The 22,294-nt window shown below is 57.1% G+C and overlaps 7 protein-coding genes across 7 annotated transcripts; 5 read left to right on the forward strand and 2 right to left on the reverse strand.

Annotated features, from left to right (window-relative positions):
- Positions 1–1,170: 1,170 nt before the first annotated feature.
- Positions 1,171–3,249, forward strand: QBC33DRAFT_576761 (PLP-dependent transferase; the record flags this gene model as incomplete). The annotated part of the gene is made up of 5 exons (XM_060430935.1): positions 1,171–1,309; positions 1,373–1,462; positions 1,529–2,704; positions 2,785–2,911; positions 3,051–3,249. The coding sequence occupies 5 exons, from the start codon at positions 1,171–1,173 to the stop codon at positions 3,247–3,249; spliced, it is 1,731 nt and encodes a 576-aa protein (XP_060285824.1).
- Positions 3,250–10,355: 7,106 nt separating this feature from the next.
- Positions 10,356–11,150, forward strand: QBC33DRAFT_531363 (uncharacterized protein). The gene has a single exon (XM_060427299.1). It carries the CDS (start codon positions 10,372–10,374, stop codon positions 11,089–11,091), a length of 720 nt encoding a protein of 239 aa, XP_060285825.1. The 5' UTR covers positions 10,356–10,371; the 3' UTR covers positions 11,092–11,150.
- Positions 11,151–12,510: 1,360 nt separating this feature from the next.
- QBC33DRAFT_328330 (uncharacterized protein) lies at positions 12,511–14,367 on the forward strand. Its single transcript, XM_060423645.1, has 3 exons — positions 12,511–13,071; positions 13,171–13,497; positions 13,575–14,367. Exons 1-3 carry the CDS (start codon positions 12,633–12,635, stop codon positions 14,225–14,227), a joined length of 1,419 nt encoding a protein of 472 aa, XP_060285826.1. The 5' UTR covers positions 12,511–12,632; the 3' UTR covers positions 14,228–14,367.
- A 2,781-nt stretch (positions 14,368–17,148) lies between these two features.
- Positions 17,149–18,681, reverse strand: QBC33DRAFT_513110 (uncharacterized protein; the record flags this gene model as incomplete). The annotated part of the gene is made up of 4 exons (XM_060425957.1): positions 17,149–17,650; positions 18,144–18,220; positions 18,325–18,348; positions 18,643–18,681. The coding sequence occupies 4 exons, from the start codon at positions 18,679–18,681 to the stop codon at positions 17,149–17,151; spliced, it is 642 nt and encodes a 213-aa protein (XP_060285827.1).
- Positions 18,682–18,699: 18 nt separating this feature from the next.
- QBC33DRAFT_531370 (defender against death DAD protein) lies at positions 18,700–19,712 on the forward strand. Its single transcript, XM_060427300.1, has 4 exons — positions 18,700–19,068; positions 19,134–19,191; positions 19,281–19,344; positions 19,407–19,712. Exons 1-4 carry the CDS (start codon positions 18,796–18,798, stop codon positions 19,471–19,473), a joined length of 462 nt encoding a protein of 153 aa, XP_060285828.1. The 5' UTR covers positions 18,700–18,795; the 3' UTR covers positions 19,474–19,712.
- Positions 19,643–21,045, reverse strand: QBC33DRAFT_531375 (GRASP55/65 PDZ-like domain-containing protein). Its single transcript, XM_060427301.1, has 3 exons — positions 20,791–21,045; positions 20,641–20,724; positions 19,643–20,565 (listed from the first exon to the last, which is right to left on the reverse strand). The coding sequence occupies exons 1-3, from the start codon at positions 20,953–20,955 to the stop codon at positions 19,708–19,710; spliced, it is 1,107 nt and encodes a 368-aa protein (XP_060285829.1). The 5' UTR covers positions 20,956–21,045; the 3' UTR covers positions 19,643–19,707.
- A 226-nt stretch (positions 21,046–21,271) lies between these two features.
- On the forward strand, positions 21,272–22,163 carry QBC33DRAFT_556906 (RNA cap guanine-N2 methyltransferase-domain-containing protein; the record flags this gene model as incomplete). Its single annotated transcript, XM_060429769.1, has 3 exons — positions 21,272–21,360; positions 21,425–21,523; positions 21,581–22,163. The coding sequence occupies 3 exons, from the start codon at positions 21,272–21,274 to the stop codon at positions 22,161–22,163; spliced, it is 771 nt and encodes a 256-aa protein (XP_060285830.1).
- Positions 22,164–22,294: the final 131 nt, after the last annotated feature.

Consider the following 22,294-nt stretch of genomic DNA (forward strand, 5'->3'; position numbering starts at 1 on the left):
ACCACCCCCTCCGAGATCCTGCAGGTGCTCCCGTTGCGGAATAGAGGGGCCCAGATATGAGGTGGATGGGTCTTCCATGCATGCCGGCCCGCTGAAGACTGAAGCTGCCAGCGCAGCAGAACTGCAGAGGGGCGCCCATCCCCAAACCCCAAGTCGCTCGACAACATGCGATGCAACTCGAACACACAGACTACTCTTTGACCGATCTCCAGATGAGACCCTTAGTACTGGGTCCTTCTCCTGCCTATGGCTGCGTCTGCTAAAACAAAAAACCGGGCTCGCAACGCGGGTAGTCTGACGCGGGCTCGTTTCCAGACGCAGGGCCGAGGGCCGGGTGGGACGGTGAGGATGAGTGTGGTCCTGCAGCTGAAAGAGCTGCCATTCGTACTCCATCACAATGCGGGTGTGTTACGTTACTGTATCGGGGCCTTCGGATTGGCCGGTCTCGCAAAGAGCCCAGGCAACAGACACTCGCATTCACGCCTCTCCCTCGGATATCAAGGGATGCCCTTGGCAACAAAGCTGGGAATCCAGAGTCGAGTTACATCCTGGCTCCGCACATGCTGTCTATACAGGGAAACTGATTTACTCCTGGGTTGTCAAAGTGATCCAATGACCGACGTCCCAAGTCTCCGGGGAAGCAGCCGGCGTCTCCCGCGCCCCTCTCCCCCTCAACACCACCACCATGTCCCGTGTCTTACATGCATGATGACAAGTTGTTCTCGAGGCGGCAATCACACAGGCGAATAGAAGTCCTTGGGAACCATCCGCAGCCTGTTATGACAGTGAGTCCTAACCCGATCCTCGTTAGGTTTCAAATAATCTTGAGCTCCAAGCGCCCATCTACCTGATATGGCATTCCACTCCGCATCTGCTGCCTCTTTTTGGAAGGGAGATCATGGAGGCTGTACCAGGTTACCGCCTCATGACCCGCCGCTAAAGCGAAAGTAACCCTCCCTCTGCGATCACAGGTCTGATCATTGGGAGGGGACAGAAGTAGGGGGGGAAACTATTATTCATTCCATGCCTAATGCCGGGTAATCCTTCGGTTCTTAACGCGGTTTACGCGCCCGGGTTCGTACGAAGAAACCTTTTAAGATATTCGCCTCGCTGGTCGGGTTGTCCAAACTTCTTGTCCTTCCCATATTGCCTCCATATTGTGCGCTAGCTATGTTCCGCTACAACACCCTGCTCCTACGCCAGGGGCGAAGCATCTCGCGGCCGACATCACTGAGAGCTGGCGGTGGAGGAAGCATAGGAAGGCTATGCGTTGCCCATCACGCTTTTCAAACTCCCTCCCACAGAACGAGTGAGTAATCGTCCGACATAACTTAGGGGGAAAGTCCTTGGTTGCCTGACCTCGTCACCCCAGTATCGTTTAGGAGCGTGGCGGGCCCTCCGAAGGGGTACAGCCAGTCGCTAGAGGCTCTCCGGGAAGAAGAGTACCCGCATATGAGAAATGGTAAGTGGGCTCCGTGGTGTTTCGTTGGCCACGCTCGAGAGACCTGACACCTGACGCGTTGCCCAGGAGTCTATCTCGACCACAGCGGGGCCACCATCTATGCTCAGTCAACCGTTGACGGTTTCGCCCGGAAGATGAGCTCGGGGCTTTACGGTAACCCGCACTCGGCCAACGAGCCGGCGAAGCAGTCCGGGGAGGTGGTGGACGGAGTGAGGGAGAAGACGCTGCGGTTCCTGGGGGCCGACCCCAAGCACTTCGATCTCGTCTTCGTCGCGAACGCGACGGCGGGGATCAAGCTCGTGGCGGACGCCTTCAGGGACCTGGCGGAGAAGACCACGACTCGCTCCTTCTGGTACGGCTACCACAAGGAGTCCCACACAAGCCTCGTCGGCGTCCGCGAGCTCACAAATGGGGACCACCACTGCTTCGAGCGCGACGGCGACCTCGCCAGCTGGCTCGAGGAGCCGCGCGGCGGGCCCGGGGCGAGGCACAATGTCAACCGGCGGCACACGACGGGCCTGGGCCTGCTGGCGTACCCGGGCCAGTCCAACCTGAGCGGGCGGCGGCTGCCGCTGTCGTGGACCAAGAAGCTGCGGGACTCGAAGCCGCTGCAGAACACGTACAGCCTCCTCGACGCGGCCGCGCTGGCCATGACGAGCCCGATGGAACACGTCTTCGCCGACCCGGACGCGGCCCCTGACTTCGCCTGCGTGTCCTTCTACAAGATCTTTGGCTTCCCGGACCTGGGCGGCCTCGTTGTGCGCCGCGACTCAGGCCACATCCTCACGCTGCGCAAGTACTTTGGCGGCGGAACCGTGACCATGGTGAGCGCCGTCGGCGGCGCGTGGCACAAGTCCAAGGGCCTCGAGGTTGCGACCGCGGGCCAGGGCTACGCGCTGCACGACGCCCTCGAGGATGGCACCCTGCCCTTCCACAACATCCTGGCCCTCGGTGAGGCCATCGACGTCCACCAGCGCCTGTACGGCTCCATGGCCGCCGTGTCGCGCCACACCACGGGACTCGCACGCATGCTCTACGAGGGGATGAGCTCGCTCAGGCACGCAAACGGCCAGCGCGCGTGCCGGGTCTACGGCGGCGAGGACGCAGACGACGCGTTCGGCGACCCGCTGCGCCAGGGCGCCACCGTCGCCTTCAACCTCGTCAGGGAGGACGGCTCCTACGTGCCCTACTCGGACGTCGAGAAGGCGGCAAACGACCACGGCATCTACATCCGGTCTGGAGGTAAGCCCCCCCAAATCAACCCCCACCCCACAAGTCTAGTAACCCGGCACAGCCTTGCTGACTCACTCTCTCCGGCCCAGGTATCTGCTGCCCTGGCGGCTTATTCGCAGCCCTGCAATACGAGCCCTGGGAGCTCGACCGCGCCCGGTCCGCCGGCCACCACTGCGGCTCCGACGGGCTGAGCCTCATCCATCAGCTACCCACGGGGTAAGTTGTCTCCCCCCTCCAACTCCTCTCCTCTTCAACCCTCCTCCTCTCTGCTCCACCCCCCCCCCCCCTGTTTCTCCCTCCCTCACCCTCGGAAGAGGGAGAAGAAAAAAAGACGAGCTAACAAGAAAACCCGCAGCGTCGTAAGGGCATCCCTAGGAGCGATGAGCACGCGAAAGGACGTCGACGCCCTCGTCGCCTTCCTCGACGAGGCCTACGTCTCGGCCGGCAAGTCGGTCGCCACCGTGCCCGCCTCGCCCTCCCACGAGGACGACGATGCCGAGGTCGGCCACGCCGGCGGCGCCATCTGCGTGCCGCCTGCGTACTCGTTCGGTTGAGAGAGAGAGAGAGAGAGAGAGAGAGGTTGGTTGGGGGGCGGGGTAATTCTGGGGGGAGGGTTTTTGTTTTTGTTTTGTTTTGGCTTTGCTTCAGGGGCTCCCTAATGATGGTGCGGTCTTGGGAGGTCCGTTCCGTTCCGGCTGGACCTCTTGAGTGGGCGAGATTCGGAGCCTCGGGCGCTTGGAGCTGGGTTTTGGGTCTGGGAATCGGGAATGGGATCGGGATCGGGATCTACGGGGTTTTTGGGAACTGGTTTTGGACTCCGGGAACCTTGATTTCTTGGGGATATTAAGCGGTCTCTACAGCGATTCGGGTTTCCTTTGTGTTTCCTCCCATGGGATGGAAAATGACGATATGCAACTAACTCCAAGGCGGTGCCTATATCCACAAAGGGATACACGGCTTCCGTTTCTTTTGTCATCGAGGCGCGAAAAGAATACAGGAATATTGCTTCCACGGGGAATATTGAGCGGACTTTTAGGGGTCGTTGGTCTATAGCAATACCCGTCCGTACCTTGGGGGGCGTCCAGTACAGCTAGCAATCTTTCAAGTTCTGTTACCCAGTGCTCAAGTGACGCTTGCACAGGAGAGCAGTATGGTCAATTTCGGTACCACAGGAACTCTACAGGCAGGATCAAGTATGTTGCGAGCAGACGAGGACGGATACTATCGACTGCTATGTGGGCCGTAGCTATCAACGATCTCGTAGAATAGCATACAGCCTTGAACCAGCCCACGCCATCGAAACCCAACAACTCACCCCCAATGCCCGAGTCAGCGGGTGCCACGACAGACAGTCCACAAATATCGAACAACCAAGGCCGAAGGAAAAGGCCCAAACCAGGCTCCAGGGGTGAAGGAGAGCGACCGCTAGCGCCACAGCTCTTCCCTTTGACGCTCGACAGACCAGGGGCACCCCCGCTCCTCGGGGATCAAATCAACCCACGATCACATTTCACGCCCGTAGCCGGGCTCTGTTTGTCTGTCTGGGCTCACCGACACTTACGTAGTTGGACGTCTAGCGCCACGATGCGTGCATCAGCTGACCTGAGAGCATATCCCCGGAAGGCTAGGCCATTTCCCCCCCACCCCTTCCCGAGGTGGGGGGACATCCCCCCCACCCCTTCCCGAGGTGGGGGGACATCCCCCCCACCCCTTCCCGAGGTGGGGGGACAAAACAGAGGAAGGGGGTCGGGAGGAGACGGAGAAAAATAAATAAAGGAAAACAAGGAGTCACCGAAAGAAAAAAATCGCGACCGCCACAAGCGCCTCTTCTGGGGTGCTCCGAGCTGAGATGTAAAGAGAGAGGGAGTGATGGCGCGCCGATCGTGAGCAGGGATTTTGGTGTATCGGGATGCGGCCAGCAGGGATGTGATATCGGAGTATGGATAGCAGGAATGGGGTTCTCAAACGTCAACTTCTTTCTTTTTTTGCTATGATGACAAGAATCTGTCTCGATCACAGTCTCACTTGAATGACGATCGGTGTGACCTGTAACTCTTGTGGATCTGTCGAAAATGATATGTGGGAAAGTGACAAGGAAACCAACACACCGTCACACTCTACTAGTGAACACTAATGCGGGCCGGTCCCGGAGCTGCAGTGTCCAGTATCCCGGGTCCGCTGTCCTTGTCGGATCACACATCAGAGAGGTGGTAGTGGGCCGGCGCTCAGCTTTCCGGCTCAGCTACACTGCACGCGGGAGCCGCCCACGCCTTCAAATATCGACCCGACCTCCCCTCTTGCTCGTGAAGTAACTTCGGGATTGGACTTTCTGCTGAGCACAACTTTGTGATCCAAGCCAAAAACAGTCAGCTTGTATAGCATGCGCCACAAAAACACCGCGCTTAACAGTCCCCAGGGAGTCGAGCCGATCGGCCAAACTCCAACCCAAAATGCGTGTTCAGCAAGTTAGTGTATACGGGTATAGGATGGTGGCGTGTCGATCTTGATCTTGGCTTGTCGCTAGATCGGGGATGGTGATGATTGCTCGGAGCCTTGGAACCCCGTTAGCGTATGAAGCTGAGCTCCCGGAATGCGACCACTAGTGTGGGAAAAAGCAAGTGCATTTTGATAGACCCCCAAGCCGAAGACAGTGACCCCCAAGTCAGCGACATCGTAGCGCACTTGCTGTCAAGACCGGGCTCTCTGCGTTGGCATGCCGCTACCGAGGTCATTTGAACATGACATCACCACTTTCGAACCTCCTTAGGTCCTCGTCGATGCTTGAGGTCGACTTCGCCCACTACTCTCGTCCACACGCCTTCAACAGCGTCGTTAGCTTGGTCTATCAAGAGGCTTGAGATGTGAGCCAGGCTACAGCCAATGGGGTTCCCGGCCACAGACGTGGGGAGGATGGCAGGTAATTCTGAACCCCTTTCATTCTCTGGCGGTGTGCGAGAGTCAGATCTCGATGCATACTCGATAAGGGCAGATATAAAAGTGGTCAACTCGGTGGCGCAGTGCCTTGGACAGTTGAAATAAGCAATTCTCTCACCGGCTTCGGTGAGGGAGCAGAGTGGTGGGGCCGGAATGTGATTTGGGCTTTCGTTTCACCGGGTTCTGTTCTGGCATTTAACAATGGATACGGCAACCAGCGTTCCATTGTGGGAACCCAACAGATGTAATGGCAGGATGCAATGTAACAGTTTGGCTTCTGCGCAGGGAGAGCACAGCGAAGGAGGCTCTGTTCCTTTTCTGAACGTCCCGTGATCGCCGGGAGGTCCCGCGCAGCACCTCGCCGGCATTCGAAACTTTGGTCTTGTTGCCCAGTCGTCCGGACAGACAAGGTTGTCGAAAATGGCTATGAATCGGGTGGCGCCAGGGCACCCATCTAGGGTGTCTTAATCGGCGGCGCAGAGTGCCGAGGACGTGGACCGGAGGAACCCACACCGTCCGAGGCCATAGGTGTCTGCCGAGCGCCTCATTCCAGAGACTGATCGATCAGTTGCGAGACAATCCAGATAAGACATTTCTTAATTCCTGATCTCCGGCTCGAGTGGTCCGGGAAATGCTTCCAGCGCCTTTGTACCTTGGGTCGGCTATGTAGCCAATATCTCGATCCTCGCCTGAGATGCAATTGCTATTTATTGCTTTTGACATTTTCGGCCATTTCTTGTTGCAGCCGAAAAAGCTTGCGTCGGCATCCATGCTAGGAACAACATTGGCCGGCCCATGTGCATGTATGTCCGCGTCAGTTCCCTGGGAAGCTTGCATCGGCATGTGTTCCTGCAGGGTAGTCTGGTCGAGGTCGCTGCAGATCCATATTGCGGCGCTGAATACGATGGTGCCTGGCAGCCTGATGAGTTGATCTGTCCTCTGCGCCAAATCAGGCGAGAATTTTACCAGAGGCAAAGCTGCAAGCCCCTTGACAAAACCGGGCCGGCCACCGATTTTGCCAGATGTGGGCGTTCGGGCGAAGGCCAGAGGGGGCTGGAGATGGTGGAGGGACAGTTCTGGTGGCATTCTGGCTAAAAGAAGATCAAACACGATAGAAGGTGCTTGTCATTGTCTCGATCCACCTCGACTTCGTGCTCGAAGTCCTCTTTCGCTCTTCCAAAGCAGAGTCCAAGGGCTTACTTACATGCGAGTGCGAGGCAAAAAAGGGCCATTGTCAAGCTGGGTGTGGCCCATGTGACATGTGTCAAAAGGTCGACTTGCGCAGTTTCGGGCCCCGCAGAAGCAGACGGTGGGGCTTCTAGATAGCGATGCATTAAGTGATTGCCGTCACACCTGACGATGGGACTGTTGAAAGATAGGTTGCGATTTGTCCATCTTGAGATCTGCCACATGGCCGAGTAAATCCTTCCGGAGATCCGAGACCCTTATCCAGGGTGTCTGCTAGTGTTGGGACGTGCTGATAATGCAGGGCACAGCATCATTGCCATCTTTGCGGCCGTTGGAGTTGCGCCGTGGAGATTCGGAAACTCGCTGGTGCTGACCAAAAGAACAGCAGTGGAGGCAGTGGAGCTTATTAGGTAAGTTGGAGCGCTGCACGATGGAAACTCAATCTGGACCTGATACCGACGGCCCACTAGCTGCGCAACGGCTGTCCCTTCCGATGGCAGGGCTGATGGGACGACCCCACGCCCCACGCTTTGTAGCTACCTAGTCGTGCCCTTTCTTTTCTTTTTCTCTTGGTCCTGTCATATTCCCTCTGTACCTTATTGTACTGTACATAGAGTGCGCTACATGTCAAGTTTTTGATTCATTGCCACCGCAACAACCTAGATGCGCATTTCTGAACATTTTTGACTGGAAACACTGGTGAGGCCCCGGGCGACCCAGGGCAACCAGTCTTACTACATGCTGATTGGCTGGTAGTCCACGGCCTCAGCGACTGCTATGGGTAATATGAATCACACACCCAGCCGCATGCCTCAATGCTGGTGCGACTTTCATCCGTCTTGCGGCTAGTTCTGGATGCAAATGGCTAGAGGATGATACCTCAAAAGACCAGCGGTGCCTGGAAATTTAATCTATTCAAAACCAGCCCTTGGGTCTTGTTCCCAGCCAGCCTGGAGGTCAACCCACAACGGCATCGGGATGTCAAACAGCACGTGGGAATGAGGCGTTCGAAACAAAGCCAACCCCCGTCTCCCAGCCAACCGCATGAGTGAACCTTACGGCACCCAGAGTTGAAAATTTCTGCAAACCGTCAACCGTCAACAGTGGAGGTCTGGTTCAACTATACACAGTGGTTATTTCTGATCCCGGTTTGGTTGGAGATTGGGTCTTGGGTCATCAGCCATAGCGTCGGCGAGCGCCGAGGGCGCACAGCTGCCTTTGCAGGAAGACAGCCTGAGAGGTTTGAGAGGTCTGAGAGAATCAAGACTAGATAGACGAAAGGCATCATGCCCGTCCGATGTCGACTGAATAATTCTCCATCCTCCCTCGATCCAGGTTTGATCGCCAGTACCTTAATTTTATTAGACGAAAGTACGTTGCTTCTTTTCCTGTTCTTTTGCGACTCTCTTCTGTGGAAGGGTTGCTAGAAGAGTTCGCTGCATCGATCGTCGTCTAGGGGCCTGAGTCCCAGAGGAGATCAATCATGACCGGCGACTATGCAATGCTTCAGTACACTCGTCATGTCGACGCATGATCAGATCGAGTTCGTCCCATCTCTCTTGCTTCGGGCAATGACACCACTTTTTTTTATAGAGCATTACGGGTTTTGGCACTCCCATCGGTAAATCATACATGATGGTCTTGTGGATGGGCCTCGTGGCGTCCGGAATGCTGGGCCCGAGTCGGCCTCATCCGACCTCAGGCCTGCATAGGAAGTCTCTCTGACGGCGCGCTACTGCTGAATGGAAATAGAATGGGATTCAAACATGACGACGCAATATTGTGTCTCCACCATTGCATTTCAATTTGGTTGTCTTTCTGTCGACAAGATCTATTACCCCAAACAATCGATAACATAAGGTACCTACTGTACATACCTTAGGTAAACAGGCTGCGCCGCTGGCTAGGTTCCCTGCACCTGCTTTCCGGCGAGCCGAAGCGTCGGCAGTGGGGCCCCAAAGGTTACCTCAGCGTCGCATGATCGGGGAAGGGATCTGTGATGTTCGCAGAGTCTTTTCGCAGATACCAAATATAGGCAATATCGACACTACGACAGATGGCGTCGTACACGAGCGACGCGTGGGTCTGGGAGAAATGAGAGGGACCGATGCACGGCAGCAACTACCAAGAATTTGGCAATGTGGCAATGGATTATGGGCCCCCGACCCCTGGCTGCAAGGTACCCAGGCCCTTGTCCTGTTTCCCATCTGCCTTCCATCCTACTACGACCCTAGCGTTGTTGTAGGTTCGCGCTAAGAGGTTACAAATGCCGTGAGGGCGCGCTCCCCCTACCTATCTCTGTCGATCAGCTTCTGGAAGCTCATGCGCATATCGTCGGGGAATGCCGACTCCAATCTATGCCAACACTGACAACACTGCCAAGGACTCACGGGCAGTGGCCGATACTGGCTTTCAAAGCTCGAGAACCAAGCTGCGAGATGGGGGAAAAGGAGTTGGCGACTGAAAAGAGAAAATGATGCGATCCTTCTCCAACTGCAGCGTAGTGGGTAGACCAGTCTCGATGGGGATTTGTGCCTGGTGCCTTAATTACCGGATCTGTTCGAGTACTCTACAGATTGAACCACGTCATGAATTGGGACAGGGTCCTGTGTTTTTTTTCTACTACTACGCGCTCTGGACCCAAGCTCCTACTCTGGATAGCGCCCATGAACCCTGCTTCCAGCCCAGGTCGTTCTCGACAACATGCATGCTGCTCTCCCGATTAACCTGCGGCTATTCCCCCCCCGGCCTCTCCAGTCCTAGTCTACAGTCTGGGGCTCTTGCAGGTACTCGCCGGCTGGCTTGGGCAATACCTGCCTACCCAGCCATCTCCACCTGGCACCATCTCCACCATTCTCCGCAGCGTTCGTGAAGAGATCGACTTTCCGTGCCCTAGCGGAGAAGGTCCTTCCATGATCCTCCTCCTTCCCGGCCGGGACTGCATTACATGCGCATGAGGATGGCGAGCCGGGGCGACGGCGTCGCAGAACCAGCCATGCTTTGCTCTCCCCAGGAGGAACGATGGGGCCGAGTCGGGGTCTGTTCGTGTCTAGGTAGGTATGTACACTGCATCAGAGGTGTGCACATGTAAGAGCACTGTCAGCTAAGTTTGGTCGAGTATACCCGCCCAACCGTACTATTTTGAACCTGAGACACCAGGTACTCCTGGCTTGGCGCTCAGGTACCCACCCCGCGCGCCCGCCTAGCGGTGTGGACAATTAGAGCACAGACGTGGTACTTGCTGGCTATTATAGGAAAAATTGGGGTACAGAACGGGTACCTCCAAAGGGTCGGCGCTACTCCACACCATCTGGGTGAAAGGGGATAGATAGCATCCAGGGATGCCTGTTGCATATCAGATCGGTTAATCCTCCTATTTAGTATGATTTCTTGACTAGCATGGAGGGTCGTGGAAGCAAAGGAAGAAAATCCGAGTCTGATTCTGACAAGGCTTCGCACTGGGGAACGGCGTTTCAGCTTTGGGCAACGGTGAAAGGATGAATTGGCCAAGTTTCCTAAATGCCATTTTTCCAAGTTAGCCATTGGGTCCATCCATGATCGATTTGCTTGGAAGGCGCAAGAGGACTGCAGTTCCCCAATTTCGCTCGGCCAGACTGGTCCAGCTGTCGGGATCTTCTTCCAAGTTGCAAAGTGTCTGCCAGAAAAGAAACAATACAGCCATATATGAAAGTACGGCGAAACAGGGACTAATATATGCTCTTACGTGCACACTCTGCCTCTCTTTTTCCTCTCCTTCCCACTTCCAATTGATACATGGAGCGCCGCCTCTCTGCAGTTGTCTATGCGTAGGTTGTCTGCTGAGATCCACAGATCTACCACCTTCCTGCTTGCTTCCTGCTTGCTGTGAGCTCAATATAAACCGCGCCTTCTCTGATATCCCATCGCCGCTTCTTCCCTTTCCTTTTTCTCGCTTAGAAACCCTTGACCGTCCTGCACTGGTCCTTGGAACTTCCCGGGACCCAACATTTTTGTCCTTCCAGACAGACCCCTTCCACCCCTCCCCTTCCACCGTTCGCATTGTCGCGACGTCCCGAACCAGCACGAGCCCTGGGAGCCCTGGCAGACTGGGATTCAACAAAGCAAGGAAGATACAATTGTGGCCCCGACTCACCCTGTCAGTCAGTTCTGTTAGAGGAAGCTTGATGCGTGTGTGGACCGTCCCTAGCGCGGACTCAGATCTGAGCACCCCGGCCAAAACACCGGCATTGTGGCGCGAAGCCATTCTCGTCATCGTCGCCGCCATTCGTTGTTGAGTGTCTCTGGTAGGATTGTCCAACGGCCCCCCTTTCCCCCCTCTTCACCCTCCCCTGACCCTTGGAAGGTTTAAAAAAAATTATAAAACAAAACCCAGAGAGGTTGAGAACCAGCCTGCGTGGGCGGCTCTGAAAGCTTGCGCTGATCCCGCAATTCAGTAATAGTACCCCAAGCCTTAAAACGACGGGGTGGACCCAGCCAACCTTTTGGAACGCCATCTTCTTTGGTTCTCACTCATACACTCATTACCACCACTCATTACCACTCGTTACCACTCGCCGACTTGGACGCATTCGCACACCCACGCCCATAACTCAACAACGTATACTGAGCGTGCACATACACACACACACACACACACACACACACACACACACGCACACTCGCTCGTCCACTCGCCCACTCGCTCTCTCGCCTTCTCGCCTTCTCACACACACACATCCAACATTCATCCACGTGCAAGCCCATTCACACTTATTTCTCTCTGTCCCCCTCTCTCGCTCCCTCTCGCTCGCGTCCCCTCTTCCTCCTTTCTCGCACACAATCATCTTAGACTCGACCAAGTCCAAGCTTCTTCGCCTTGGACCATTCGATATAAGCTTGCGGGAACCAGCCGCCAACAAACGGCCGAAGCCGCCCCCCGCTGCGCCGCCTGCGCCGTCTCCCGTCCTAGGCCCGGAAAACTGCACGGCCAGGGTTCCAAAAATTGCAACTGTGGGATCCCTTGTCTCCCACTTTTGGACTAAGTCAGGGTGCCAAAAAAAAAACCGAGGATCGAGCCCGGGTGTCGATGCGCCGAAGGGGTGTCAGTGCTGTTCCCACACTTGTCGAACACCTCCAGGCCTCCTCTCCTTGGAGGTTGGGGTTCCCCAGTCTTCCCGTCCCCCGACCACCGTTGACCAGCGGCGCACCCCATTCCAGCCAGCCCGAGCTGGGACCCCTCCTGCCGTGTCTGCTCAAGCCTTTTTAGGGAAGAGCTGCCACCAAAACCCAGACCCGGGAGTGTATTGGTGTATCCTCTTCAATCACCAGTCAGATTGCTTGCTTCCTCCTTTGCCCCATCGCCGCAAACCACTGGTCGCCCAGCACCCGTCATTGGCTAGCCCGTTGATTGCTACCCGCTTTCTTGCACTGCATCTCCTGCGAACGACCTCCCGCTGCCAGGCCCTCATTGCCCGGACCCAGCCTGTTGCTCACTCTGGTCCTTGCGATCATCACCGTCATTGCCGTCATTATCGCCCTCCGGTCCCCAGCCGAACCAGAAACAACAGGAGAAACAACGCCAGGGCACCCCATAACATAAAACTAATGCCATAAGGCCCTCCTGTGTGTCAAGGAACAGCATCCCTCCACACACCCCCCCCACCACATCACCAAGCCCTGGACCATAGTCAACCAAGGTCTTACTCCGCCGGCCCGTTTGTAATATCCAATACGCGCTCTCGCTACCATCTTCTTGCCTGGCGCCGAAATCCCTCTCTATCTCTTTCTCTCATACAACCTAGCCCGTCAGCCCCCCGACCCGTCAAGAGAGCTGTTCATGGCCGTCGTTGCTCCACTACCCTTCAAATCGAACCTGGGCTCCTGGGGATCTAGCGACTCCGCTATATATCCTGCCGAATCACCAGAACCCATGACAGACATAATGTCATATCAATACCCGCCACCACCTCAAAATGGCGCCGACATGGAAATGCCTCCTTCCGGATACTACCAAGTGTCTCCATCAGCACATTCTGCAATGGACATGAGACCAAGTCCCGACTCGAGCCTCCCCCATAGGGAGCGCCGAGACTCCATGTCCAAGGCCATGAAGATAAAACGGTCCCTGTCGACCCCGAACGTCCGGCCACCGCAGGCGCAGCCGCCGCAACCGCCGCCGCAACCGCCACAGCCCACTGCACAGGAACAGAACCAGTTCAATCTCGCAGAAAAGAGGAGGAACAAGCTGGGCTATCATCGAACATCCGTCGCTTGTGGTAAGTGATCCGTAATCCGTCTGGGGCGCGTAGAGCGCAGTCCTCCGGCCGTTCTCATGGCGCATTCCGGGCGGTTAACTAACGTTTGACTTTGAAAAGGCCACTGTCGCCGACGCAAAATCCGGTGCATACCATCGCCTGCAGATGTCCAGGGGCGCTGCGTCAACTGCATCCGCCTGAAGAAAGAATGCAGCTTCTACCCGGTGGACCAGCAGCCGCCTCAAGACACGAGACAAAAGTCGGCGTCGCGATCGTCGGTTGGCCCCAAGATCGCCTCCGCTTCGTCCTCACCGGCGATGCAGAGCGGACTCCCATCAGACATGCACGGACAGCAGCCCTATCCGCAACTGACGATGCCGTCGATCCAGAACATGGCGCCGCCGATGAAGCCGCCGGGGTCAGAGAGCTTCCCCCCCGAAGCAAAGAGTAAGTCAATTCCTGACACGGGTTCTCCCTTCCCGCCTTGCCCCCTTTCCTCTCCTAGTGGCTGAGCATTCCAAAAGTGCCATCAGGCGCTTCCGGCGCCCGAAACTTCGATTACGGACACGCCGGTATGACGAACTGGATGTCTCCAGACGCCAACCCCAACTCGTCCAAGCCCGGGGACTTGAATGCGACCTGGAGATCCTATCCGACCGAATCGCCAATAACCCCGGCCTTCTCTCCCTACACGCCGCATGCCCCGCCACCGTCGGCGACATGGACGACGCCGGTCAGCGCCGAACCGTCGTCCCGGGAAGACATGCACTGGTCTCCGTACTCGGCACCGCCCACTCGGTCCCTGTCTTTTGGAGCCGAGAGCATGACAAGCCACCCCCAGCAATATCCGCCCATCTCGCAGGTAGGCCCCCACTCGGGTCGGCCGTACGATCGCAAGTCGGGCTCCGTGCCGTCCGACATGTACCAGCCCCCGAACTCGACGACAATCCCTGGAGTCGAGACAATCTCGGGGACTGCGATGGACCACCACGTCTCCCTGTCGGCAGGAGCTGCCCCGCCGCCGAGCTATGAGACGTGGCAACAACCGTACCCTTATGGGAAGCCCGGCGACAGCTATGGAGGATGGTATGGGGATCAGGGGGCACACCAACCGCAGGTTCACCACCCGAATGAACATCCTCCACCCGGATCCAGCATGTATTATGCCGAGCGATGAGGCCCGAGATGGCGCGCCAGCCGGCCGGCCCGTCGAACCTGAATCTCCGGAGGTTAACTACTCCGGCGGACAGGAAATTAAAAGAGCTTGTGTACACCCCCGGTCTCGCGCTCACCGTCGGCCCTTGCGCATTGGGGCGGCGAATTGAAGCGCGACGGCAACAACTGGAGCGTTCACACACAAAGCTATTTGAAGCGAAGCTACACGGGAAACCGAGCTTTTCGTGGACTCGGCCAACTTTCTCCCAATCCAGTGCAGCAGCAGAGAGGATACATATATATGCCCAACAACTTCGACCGTATTCGCTCCAATGTCAAAGCGCCAGGACGAATTGGGAGAAGACTGCATTGGTGGGATTTCCTGAATGGGGGGAGCGCAAGCCTGTGCGCAACGCTTTCCTCAACCGAATTGGGGGATTTGCGACGCGGAGTGTGCCACGAGATCTCGGCTGTCGCCCGGAGCGAAAGGAGATCATCGTTCAGCTTCCTAGGATCCCCGGCGGATTCCCGTTTTTTTTTCTTGAAAAGAAAAGAAACACTGTTTTGGAGTTGAAGTGCGCAGAATCGAATTTCCATAATTTGGCGGCCAGGTCGATACCAGGTCCTATAGAGTCTAGCCCAGTTGATCGTCGTCACCGATTGGAGGGGGGATGATCGCTTTCACGGTACGGAATTGATTCGCGCTTTACCTCGCTTCGGATATGATCGATTATCGCCATCAACCTTCGATGCCGGGGTTGTTGCGACCCCGACTTGGACCGGATTCGGACTGGAAACCAGGACGGCGGCCGAGAGTAGTAACCTACCCCCGGGATTCTCGGAGATTCTCGTCCAAGTGCGAACCATCGGTCGCTTGGTTCTTAGCCTCGACAACGTTGAAACTAGGCTGTGGGTCTGGAGGTGCGGGTGTGGGGGAACTAAGTATACAAGTCAATACATAGTAATCTGGAGCACCGGACGACAACCAAGAGACGATAAATGGAGACAAACAACAGAAAAAGAGGGCGGACGGGGTCCTCGTGCCCACCGCCATGGTTCACCCGATTCCTGCAGCAACTATTATGGGAATGGGTCCGGTTTCGGGTTTTTTTTTTGTCGGGAACGGCCTGCATGCATTTACCTATATACGGGGATACAAGGTTTGATTCGGGCGGCGGCATATGGAGTTTTCTTCTCCATCATTTCCATTTTCGTCACTTCGGCAGGCGGTTCGGCAGGTTGCGCCTTACAACATGCATGGGCGGGCTCGTTGGGCTAGAGATGGGCGGGTTTTAGAGGAACGGCACGGGACGGGTCGGGTCGGGATGGCCGGTCGGTCGGTCGGCGGCATGGGAGGTGTGAGATTCCCAAAAACGAAAAAGGAAGACGCCTTGGGTCCGGACCCCCCCTCCTCCTCCCCTCCCCGAGTTACACCACAGAGATGCTGTACACCTTGGGTCCACGGGGGAGGCGGCTATCCAAACGGTTGGATGCTGGTTTGCAAAAAGGGTGGGGGGGGGTTTCAACAAAAAACTGCATATCTGGGAATGGGGGCTGGAAAATAACTAAAAGGGGCTTTGAGAGATCATCTACATGGGACCGTCTCTGCATTCATCTCCGTTTCATGTCGTCGAGATTTTTCTTTTTCCCGCGGGTTTCTATGGGCAAGAAATCTCCATGGGGGTTCGTTCGTTTTGGCTTGGGTCGGGGGCTCCAAAAAAACATTGAAAGAAAAGAGGAAGTTCGAAAAAAAAAATTTAAGGAAGGGAGATAGGTAGTTCATGTTTGGGCCGGTGTTGTCTTTCGCCATGTAACGTCGTTGCTTCATCTTTTCCTTTCCTTCTTTCTTGTCATATTCGAGCTTAACACAGCTGTACTTTTAGGTTCGGCAGACTGTATCTATGGATGTCATTCTTTCCGTGCTGATGAGCTCTCTGGAATGCGCGTGGTATTTTAAAGCTTGCTTGGACGACCGTTTTCTCTCGTGGCTTGTCGGAAGGATGGTGCGTGCCACTGTATGTGGTGTGACCGGCATGGAATGAGGACGGGAAAGGAGGAATTGAGGGTATGTATCCAGCTAGTCGGCCTGAATTATCTCTAGAGCAAGCCATGCCTCATACTCTCTTTTTATATACAAACATGTAGTTGGGTTTCCCACATCCAGCCTCTGGTCACATGCCCATCATATGTGCCACATAGCACATGCATCATTTCAACAGCCATGCCTTGTATAATAGGAGAGGGGTACACCGCCTATCGCGAGCCATCCCAGCAGGCCGCATATAGTGGCCCAACGCACGCGGGCAGCGAAGCTAATGTGTAAACAGTCTAGACGTTCCACCCCCCAACCCTTGGCCGCCCCCCCACGCCAATGGCCGCGAGAAAGCAAGAGGAGCGGCATGGGAGCTGATTGACGGGCTGGCTGGCTGGCTGGCTGGCGCTGCATGTATGTACCCCAGACCTTCGTCGTTCCTCCTTCCCGCAGTTTTCCTTGCATTGCCCTACCCTATGCCCCGGAGAGTTGGGGGCGAACTGGGGGGGCTGGGTCGCGGTTGTGAGCCCAACACGCTTTGCACGGCATGGCATTCACGTCCACGCACTAGCCCCTAGACCGCCATGCCAGGTGCAAACCACAAAACCCAAGGCCAAGGTGTTTGGGGAAAGGGGGGGGGGGGGGGCGCGCGGCAAAGGTTACCCTGGAGAGAGCCCAACAGGGGCGTGCGTGCTGCGTGCAGCCGAGGGGGGCGGGGGGGAACCCCGCTCCGGGAGGGGCGCGCGAGAGAGCCAAAAAGGTCTTGTTGCGTTCGTAAATGCCGGGACCCTGCAAGCCGTCCGGGGTTGGTGGGGGGGAACACGGCTGGGTTGGGGTCAACCTTCCGCGTGCCCTTCCTCCCCACCCAAGCACAGGTACGGTACGTGCTTACGTACAGAGTAAAAACCCCCCTACTTCAGCCTCCAGATCAGCACCGTCAGACAGATGTAAGCCCCCAGGCTCAGCACCGTCAGCATGGCCACGCTGTTGCCGCTAGTGCGGAACTTCTTGATCACGACGGAGTGGCGGCGGATGTTGCGGGCGTACGCGGAGGAGCGGCTGGAGGCGTGGCCGTTGCCGCCGTTGCCGGGCGGCCGGCGGTCGCGGCTGCGGTGGCGGCCCTCCTCTTCCTCCTCCTCGTCGCCGCCGCTGCCGCCGCCGTCGCGGTCGCCGTCCTCGGGGGACGACCCTTCCCGGGTCTCCTCGAGGTCGAAGAACTGGCGGTTGCCCTCGGAGCGGCGGTAGATGGCGACGAGGATGATGGTGGCGCCGTAGGCGGCGAAGAGGGCGCCGATGGGGTAGAACTCGGACGTGAAGATGCGGAGGATGATGAGTGCAAACGAGAACTGGCTTATGGCCGTCCGCATGTACGCCCCCTCGAAGGTTCGCTGGGCGGCGCGGATCTCGGTGAGTCTGGTGAAGCGGGGAAGGCGGGTGGTCCCCCGCGTCCCCCCTTGTGTGAGCAAGGTTGTGCTTGTCGGGGAGGGCCTGAGGGGCTGGGAAGGGGGGGAAGGAGGGGAAGAAGAAAATTGCCTGATTTGGTGCGGCAACACGCAGGAGGGGGATGCCAGTGCGACCGAAGTGCAGCATCGTCAACATCAGGACCCATCCGGTATGCCCTTTTGGGGATCGCCTAGCGGGCCATTCTATCACTTAATAGGAAGGGCCTCTCTGACTGATGTGGTGCACTCGATAGAGCACCCGAGAAGGGTGGGAAACACGAAGTAGGCCATATGGATTGCGGGGAAGCGCACAAGGCATGAATGTGGCGCCTCCAGGTGGGAGCACTGAGCGCGCCAATCATCCAAGAGGCGGGTTTCTAGATTCTCAATTGCATGGGAAAAACCACCAGAGTGAGAGTAATTGGTGAAATAGTAAGCCAAGGTATAAATCCTTTCTTACTTACTCATTACTGGTCAGAACGACTGACCGAGCTCGGTGAAGCCGAAGATGGAGGTAGTCCTCCGGATGGGGTTGAAGAGCCTGTCCGGCCATGTAAATCAGCAGTCGGACAGATGAGAGCAGTACAGATATCGCTGATCCGAAGAAAAACAAGAGATAAGAGTATCTTTGTGGTTTCGACGTACCTGGAACATGTTCACTGCTCTAGACTAGTGAGGGAATCGTAGAAGCAAATGGTACAGATAGTCAACAAGCTAGGCTTTGCTCAATTCAAGGTCTCAAGCAAACCTATCTTAGAGATTCAAAGGACAAAAACTCCCATCTCATATTACAGCTCGCATAATGCTAAAGAATGGGAAGATGGGTGAGGTTGAATGAAGTTGATGTTCTTGAACTGGGAGGGAGGGTTGAAGCTGTTTATCCAATCATGTGCCCAGAATTTAGTGCGTCAGTTTTGGCCAATCATATTACTCGCCGTTTCCTAGCCCAGTGCTGGTACGTACCAAGCCAAGTCCGATTGATATCCCTGGCCCGTGCGTCATCTTCCCATCAAGCTGCGTGTCCGTTTGAGAGCTGGCTTGACCATTTGAACGAGCTAGGGCAATGTGACAAGAACTGTCACTGTTGCAACCAAACAACGCCCACAAACTCTAACAATGGCGCCCAAACGAGCAAATGCGCGAGACGGCACCACGTCGACACCTGCGACCACGCAAGCCGGTGTAGCTACCGCTGGCACGACTCCTGCGCCCGTCCTAAAGGCCCAGAAGACGACGGCAAACCAGAACTACAGCTCGGTGGTGACCAATATCGTAGACCACTACCTTGACACAACCCCGCAGCGGACCAAGCTCATCGATGCCTTCATGGCCTTCCTCGTCGTCGCCGGCGCGTTGCAATTCGCCTACTGCGTCCTGGCGGGCAACTATGTGAGTCCCCGAACCGCCCCAGCGGGAGCCAGGCTCACCAGACCAACCACTGACACGCTCAACAGCCCTTCAATGCCTTCCTCTCCGGCTTCTCCTCCACGGTCGGGCAGTTTGTGTTGACTGGTATGAAGCCCCATTGATTCCACTGTCTCCCCCGTTTTCGGACCGCGCAATCACTGACTTCAGCGGTCTCCGCCCCCTTCCGCAACTAGCCTCCCTACGAATCCAGACGACCGAAGCGAACAAGTCTGACTTCCCAGCAGTGTCCCCGGAGAGGTACGCTCGTCTTCCTCGCGCCTAAACCCATGACAAGGCAGGCTTGCTGACTGCTGTTCTAGAGCATTCGCGGATTACATTGTGTGCAGCCTGATCCTGCACTTCTTCTGCATCAACTTCATCAATTGAGCCAGGCCAAGGTGACGCCTGCCGATGACGATACTGGTGAGGGAAATGGGTCCTCCGTCGTACTCATGGGGACGATCTTGTATACATATATAGGCGTTCGGAAGCGTACGAAAGGGAAAGCAAGTCAAAAAGGAGCTGAACCGGCAAGGTACGCGAGAAGCTGCGGGTATTCAGCAGTCCGCGACGAAAAGAGTTGCTAGTATTTGCTAGAGCCATGATAAGCAGATGGTTTACCTAATCCCCGCCATCCCCGCCGTCCTCATCTTCTGATTTCGCCTTGTCTTCTGCTGCCTTGGGCGGCCCCTTTGGAGGACCACCGGCCTTTGGAGGTCCGCCTGCCTTGGGAGGAGGGGCAACGGGCGTATGCCGACCACTGTCGCCGCCGGGAGCGTGGTCCAGCTCCTTGCTCTTCTGCTCCTCCTCCTTGAAATAGTCGTCCATCAGCCGATTGGGGCTGTGTCCGTGCCTCTCATGCCTATCCTTCTTCTTGCCCCGACCCGGGCCCGGAGCCGGGCCGCCGGCAGGCGCAGCGCCCACCATCTGCGCCGGGACGAGGAAGTCGCCGGACGGCGAGGCTGCCGCTGCCGGGACGAATGTGCTGGAGGCTTCCGATGGGCCTAGTGCGGGGGCGAACTGCGCCTGCGCCGTCGTCGTGTCGTCGGGCTCGCCGTCGAAGAGGGTCTCGCCGGGCGCCGACACGGGCTCGCTCAGGGGTGCGGGCAGCCGGTGGAGGGCGCCGTATCCCAGGACGCAGCCCAGGGCTCCTTCGCCGCCCCAGTCCCGGCTCGGCTGGATGGTGACTTCTCGGGTGACGTCGTATTCGTTGTTGTAGACGTATAGCCGCAGCGGCCTGCCGATGTGGTCCTCCACCAGCTCGCTGAGGCCGCTCTCCCCGTGTAAGACGCCCTCCGGGGTGCCGAGGATGTAGTCGCTGTACGGGAGCAGGCCTCCTATATCCGCTGGAGAGTTGGCGGCAACGTCGAGGACGTGCCAGATGTTGGAGGCGACGGACAAGTGGGTCCACTGTAAGGTCAGCCCTATCGAGCCGGTGTCTGCGGGGACGGGGATGTGCATCGTTCTTGTCCGTTGGCCCTGCAAGAGGAAAATAAATCTTAGACTTCTGTGCTACCCGGTATCGCTAGGACGTGATCGGGGGGGCACACCGACCTTGGCACTCCAGAGACCCAGCGTGACAGAGCCGCCGGCGCAATTCCGGACCTCCTGCGAGAAGAGCCGCGGATCCGAGTCATCCTGAACGGCGGGTTAGCACAGCCGGATGGCATGCGTGGCAGGAGAACAGGGGCGGAGTCCACTTGCAATCATGCGGCCGTTGATCCCCACAATGAAGTCGAACCACGGCTCAATGCCCAGCTGGAGGTTCTCGTTGCGCAGGACCTGGAATCCGAATGCGCCATGGCTCTCCCTGTGGGAAGGCGCATCCCCGTCGAGGCGGGATATGAAGCGGTTGAGGGCGTTGAACATCGTCTTGCGTATGTGCAGTGCTGGGAATGTTCGGATTTTGTGTGTTATTGGGCGTGTATGGTCATGTTTTGCAACACCTGGTCGTGGTTGAAGCAACGCTGTCATTAGAGTCCCAGCCTCAAGCTTGGTATGCAGGCTGGCAGGGCTGCAGAGTGGCCCAAGCTCCCGCACTAGTTCAGGTACCCCATATTTAACCCCATCCCACCTTTTTATCTCACTAGAGACGACCGCTCATCTAGCTCTGCTGTCGTAGAGGTGCTTGTTTCTGGTCAAGTATCTGTCGCGGCCCAGTTAACGGTTGTAACCTTGTGCAACCATGGGGGTAAAAAAGGTTGGCCAGCTCCCCCTCACCAGCGAGTGCCACCACTACTACACCCGAGACGAGGTCCCCTGGGACATTCAGAAGTAAGAAAGAATATGGCTTTTCCCCCTGCCCCGAGTTCAGACTGGTAACAGATTTCACCCCCAGGTACTGGCATCAGCGATATTCAATCTTCTCCTGCTATGACGATGACATCTACCTCACCGACGATGCATGGTTTGGGGTAACCCCCGAGCCTGTAGCTACGTAAGATAACCACCTCCCCCACCCAAACACACCCAAGTTCTCACAACCGCCCCGCAGCCGCATCGCGCAAGACCTCGGCGCCCTCTCCGCGCCCACCAAGACGACCCTAGTAGACCTCTTCGCCGGCGCCGGCGGCAACGTCATAGCCTTCGCGCTGTCAGGCCGGTGGGAGCGCATCATCGCCGTGGAGCGCGACGCCCCCACCCTGGCCTGCGCGCAGCACAACGCCGCCGCCCACGGCGTCCCCGCCGACAGCGTCGTCTGGGTCCTCGGCGACTGCTTCGACTACCTCGCCCAGGCCCTGGGTACCGACGCCGACGGAGACGGAGACCTGGACCCGGACCTGCGCCTCGACCGGGCCTCCACCACCGTCTTCGCCTCCCCGCCCTGGGGCGGCGTGGATTACCGCCTCCAGGACGTCTTCGACCTCGCCACCATGCAGCCCTACGACATGGAAACGATCTACCGCGCCTGCCGCCCCGTGGAGCACGCGCTGTACCTGCCCCGGACGAGCGACCTGCGCCAGATCGCGAAGCTGGCGCCCCCCGGTGGCAAGGTGGAGGTCGTGCAGTACTGCATGGAGGGGGCCAGCAAGGCGATGGTGGCCTACGTGCCCGAGAGTCGCGAGGTGGAAGGATAGTTGATCGCTTCTGGGGGGGCGGGGGATCCAGTCACCATCATCATCAGCAGCAGCAGCAGCACCCAAGCAAGCCAGAGAGGACTCTTAATTTTTTACTTTCTATCATGTTGTCTCTTTTCCCTTCTCTACGG

Source organism: Phialemonium atrogriseum (assembly GCF_030411735.1).
Source record: "Phialemonium atrogriseum strain 8032-3 unplaced genomic scaffold QBC33scaffold_6, whole genome shotgun sequence".
NCBI classification, from domain to species: Eukaryota; Fungi; Ascomycota; class Sordariomycetes; order Cephalothecales; family Cephalothecaceae; genus Phialemonium; species Phialemonium atrogriseum.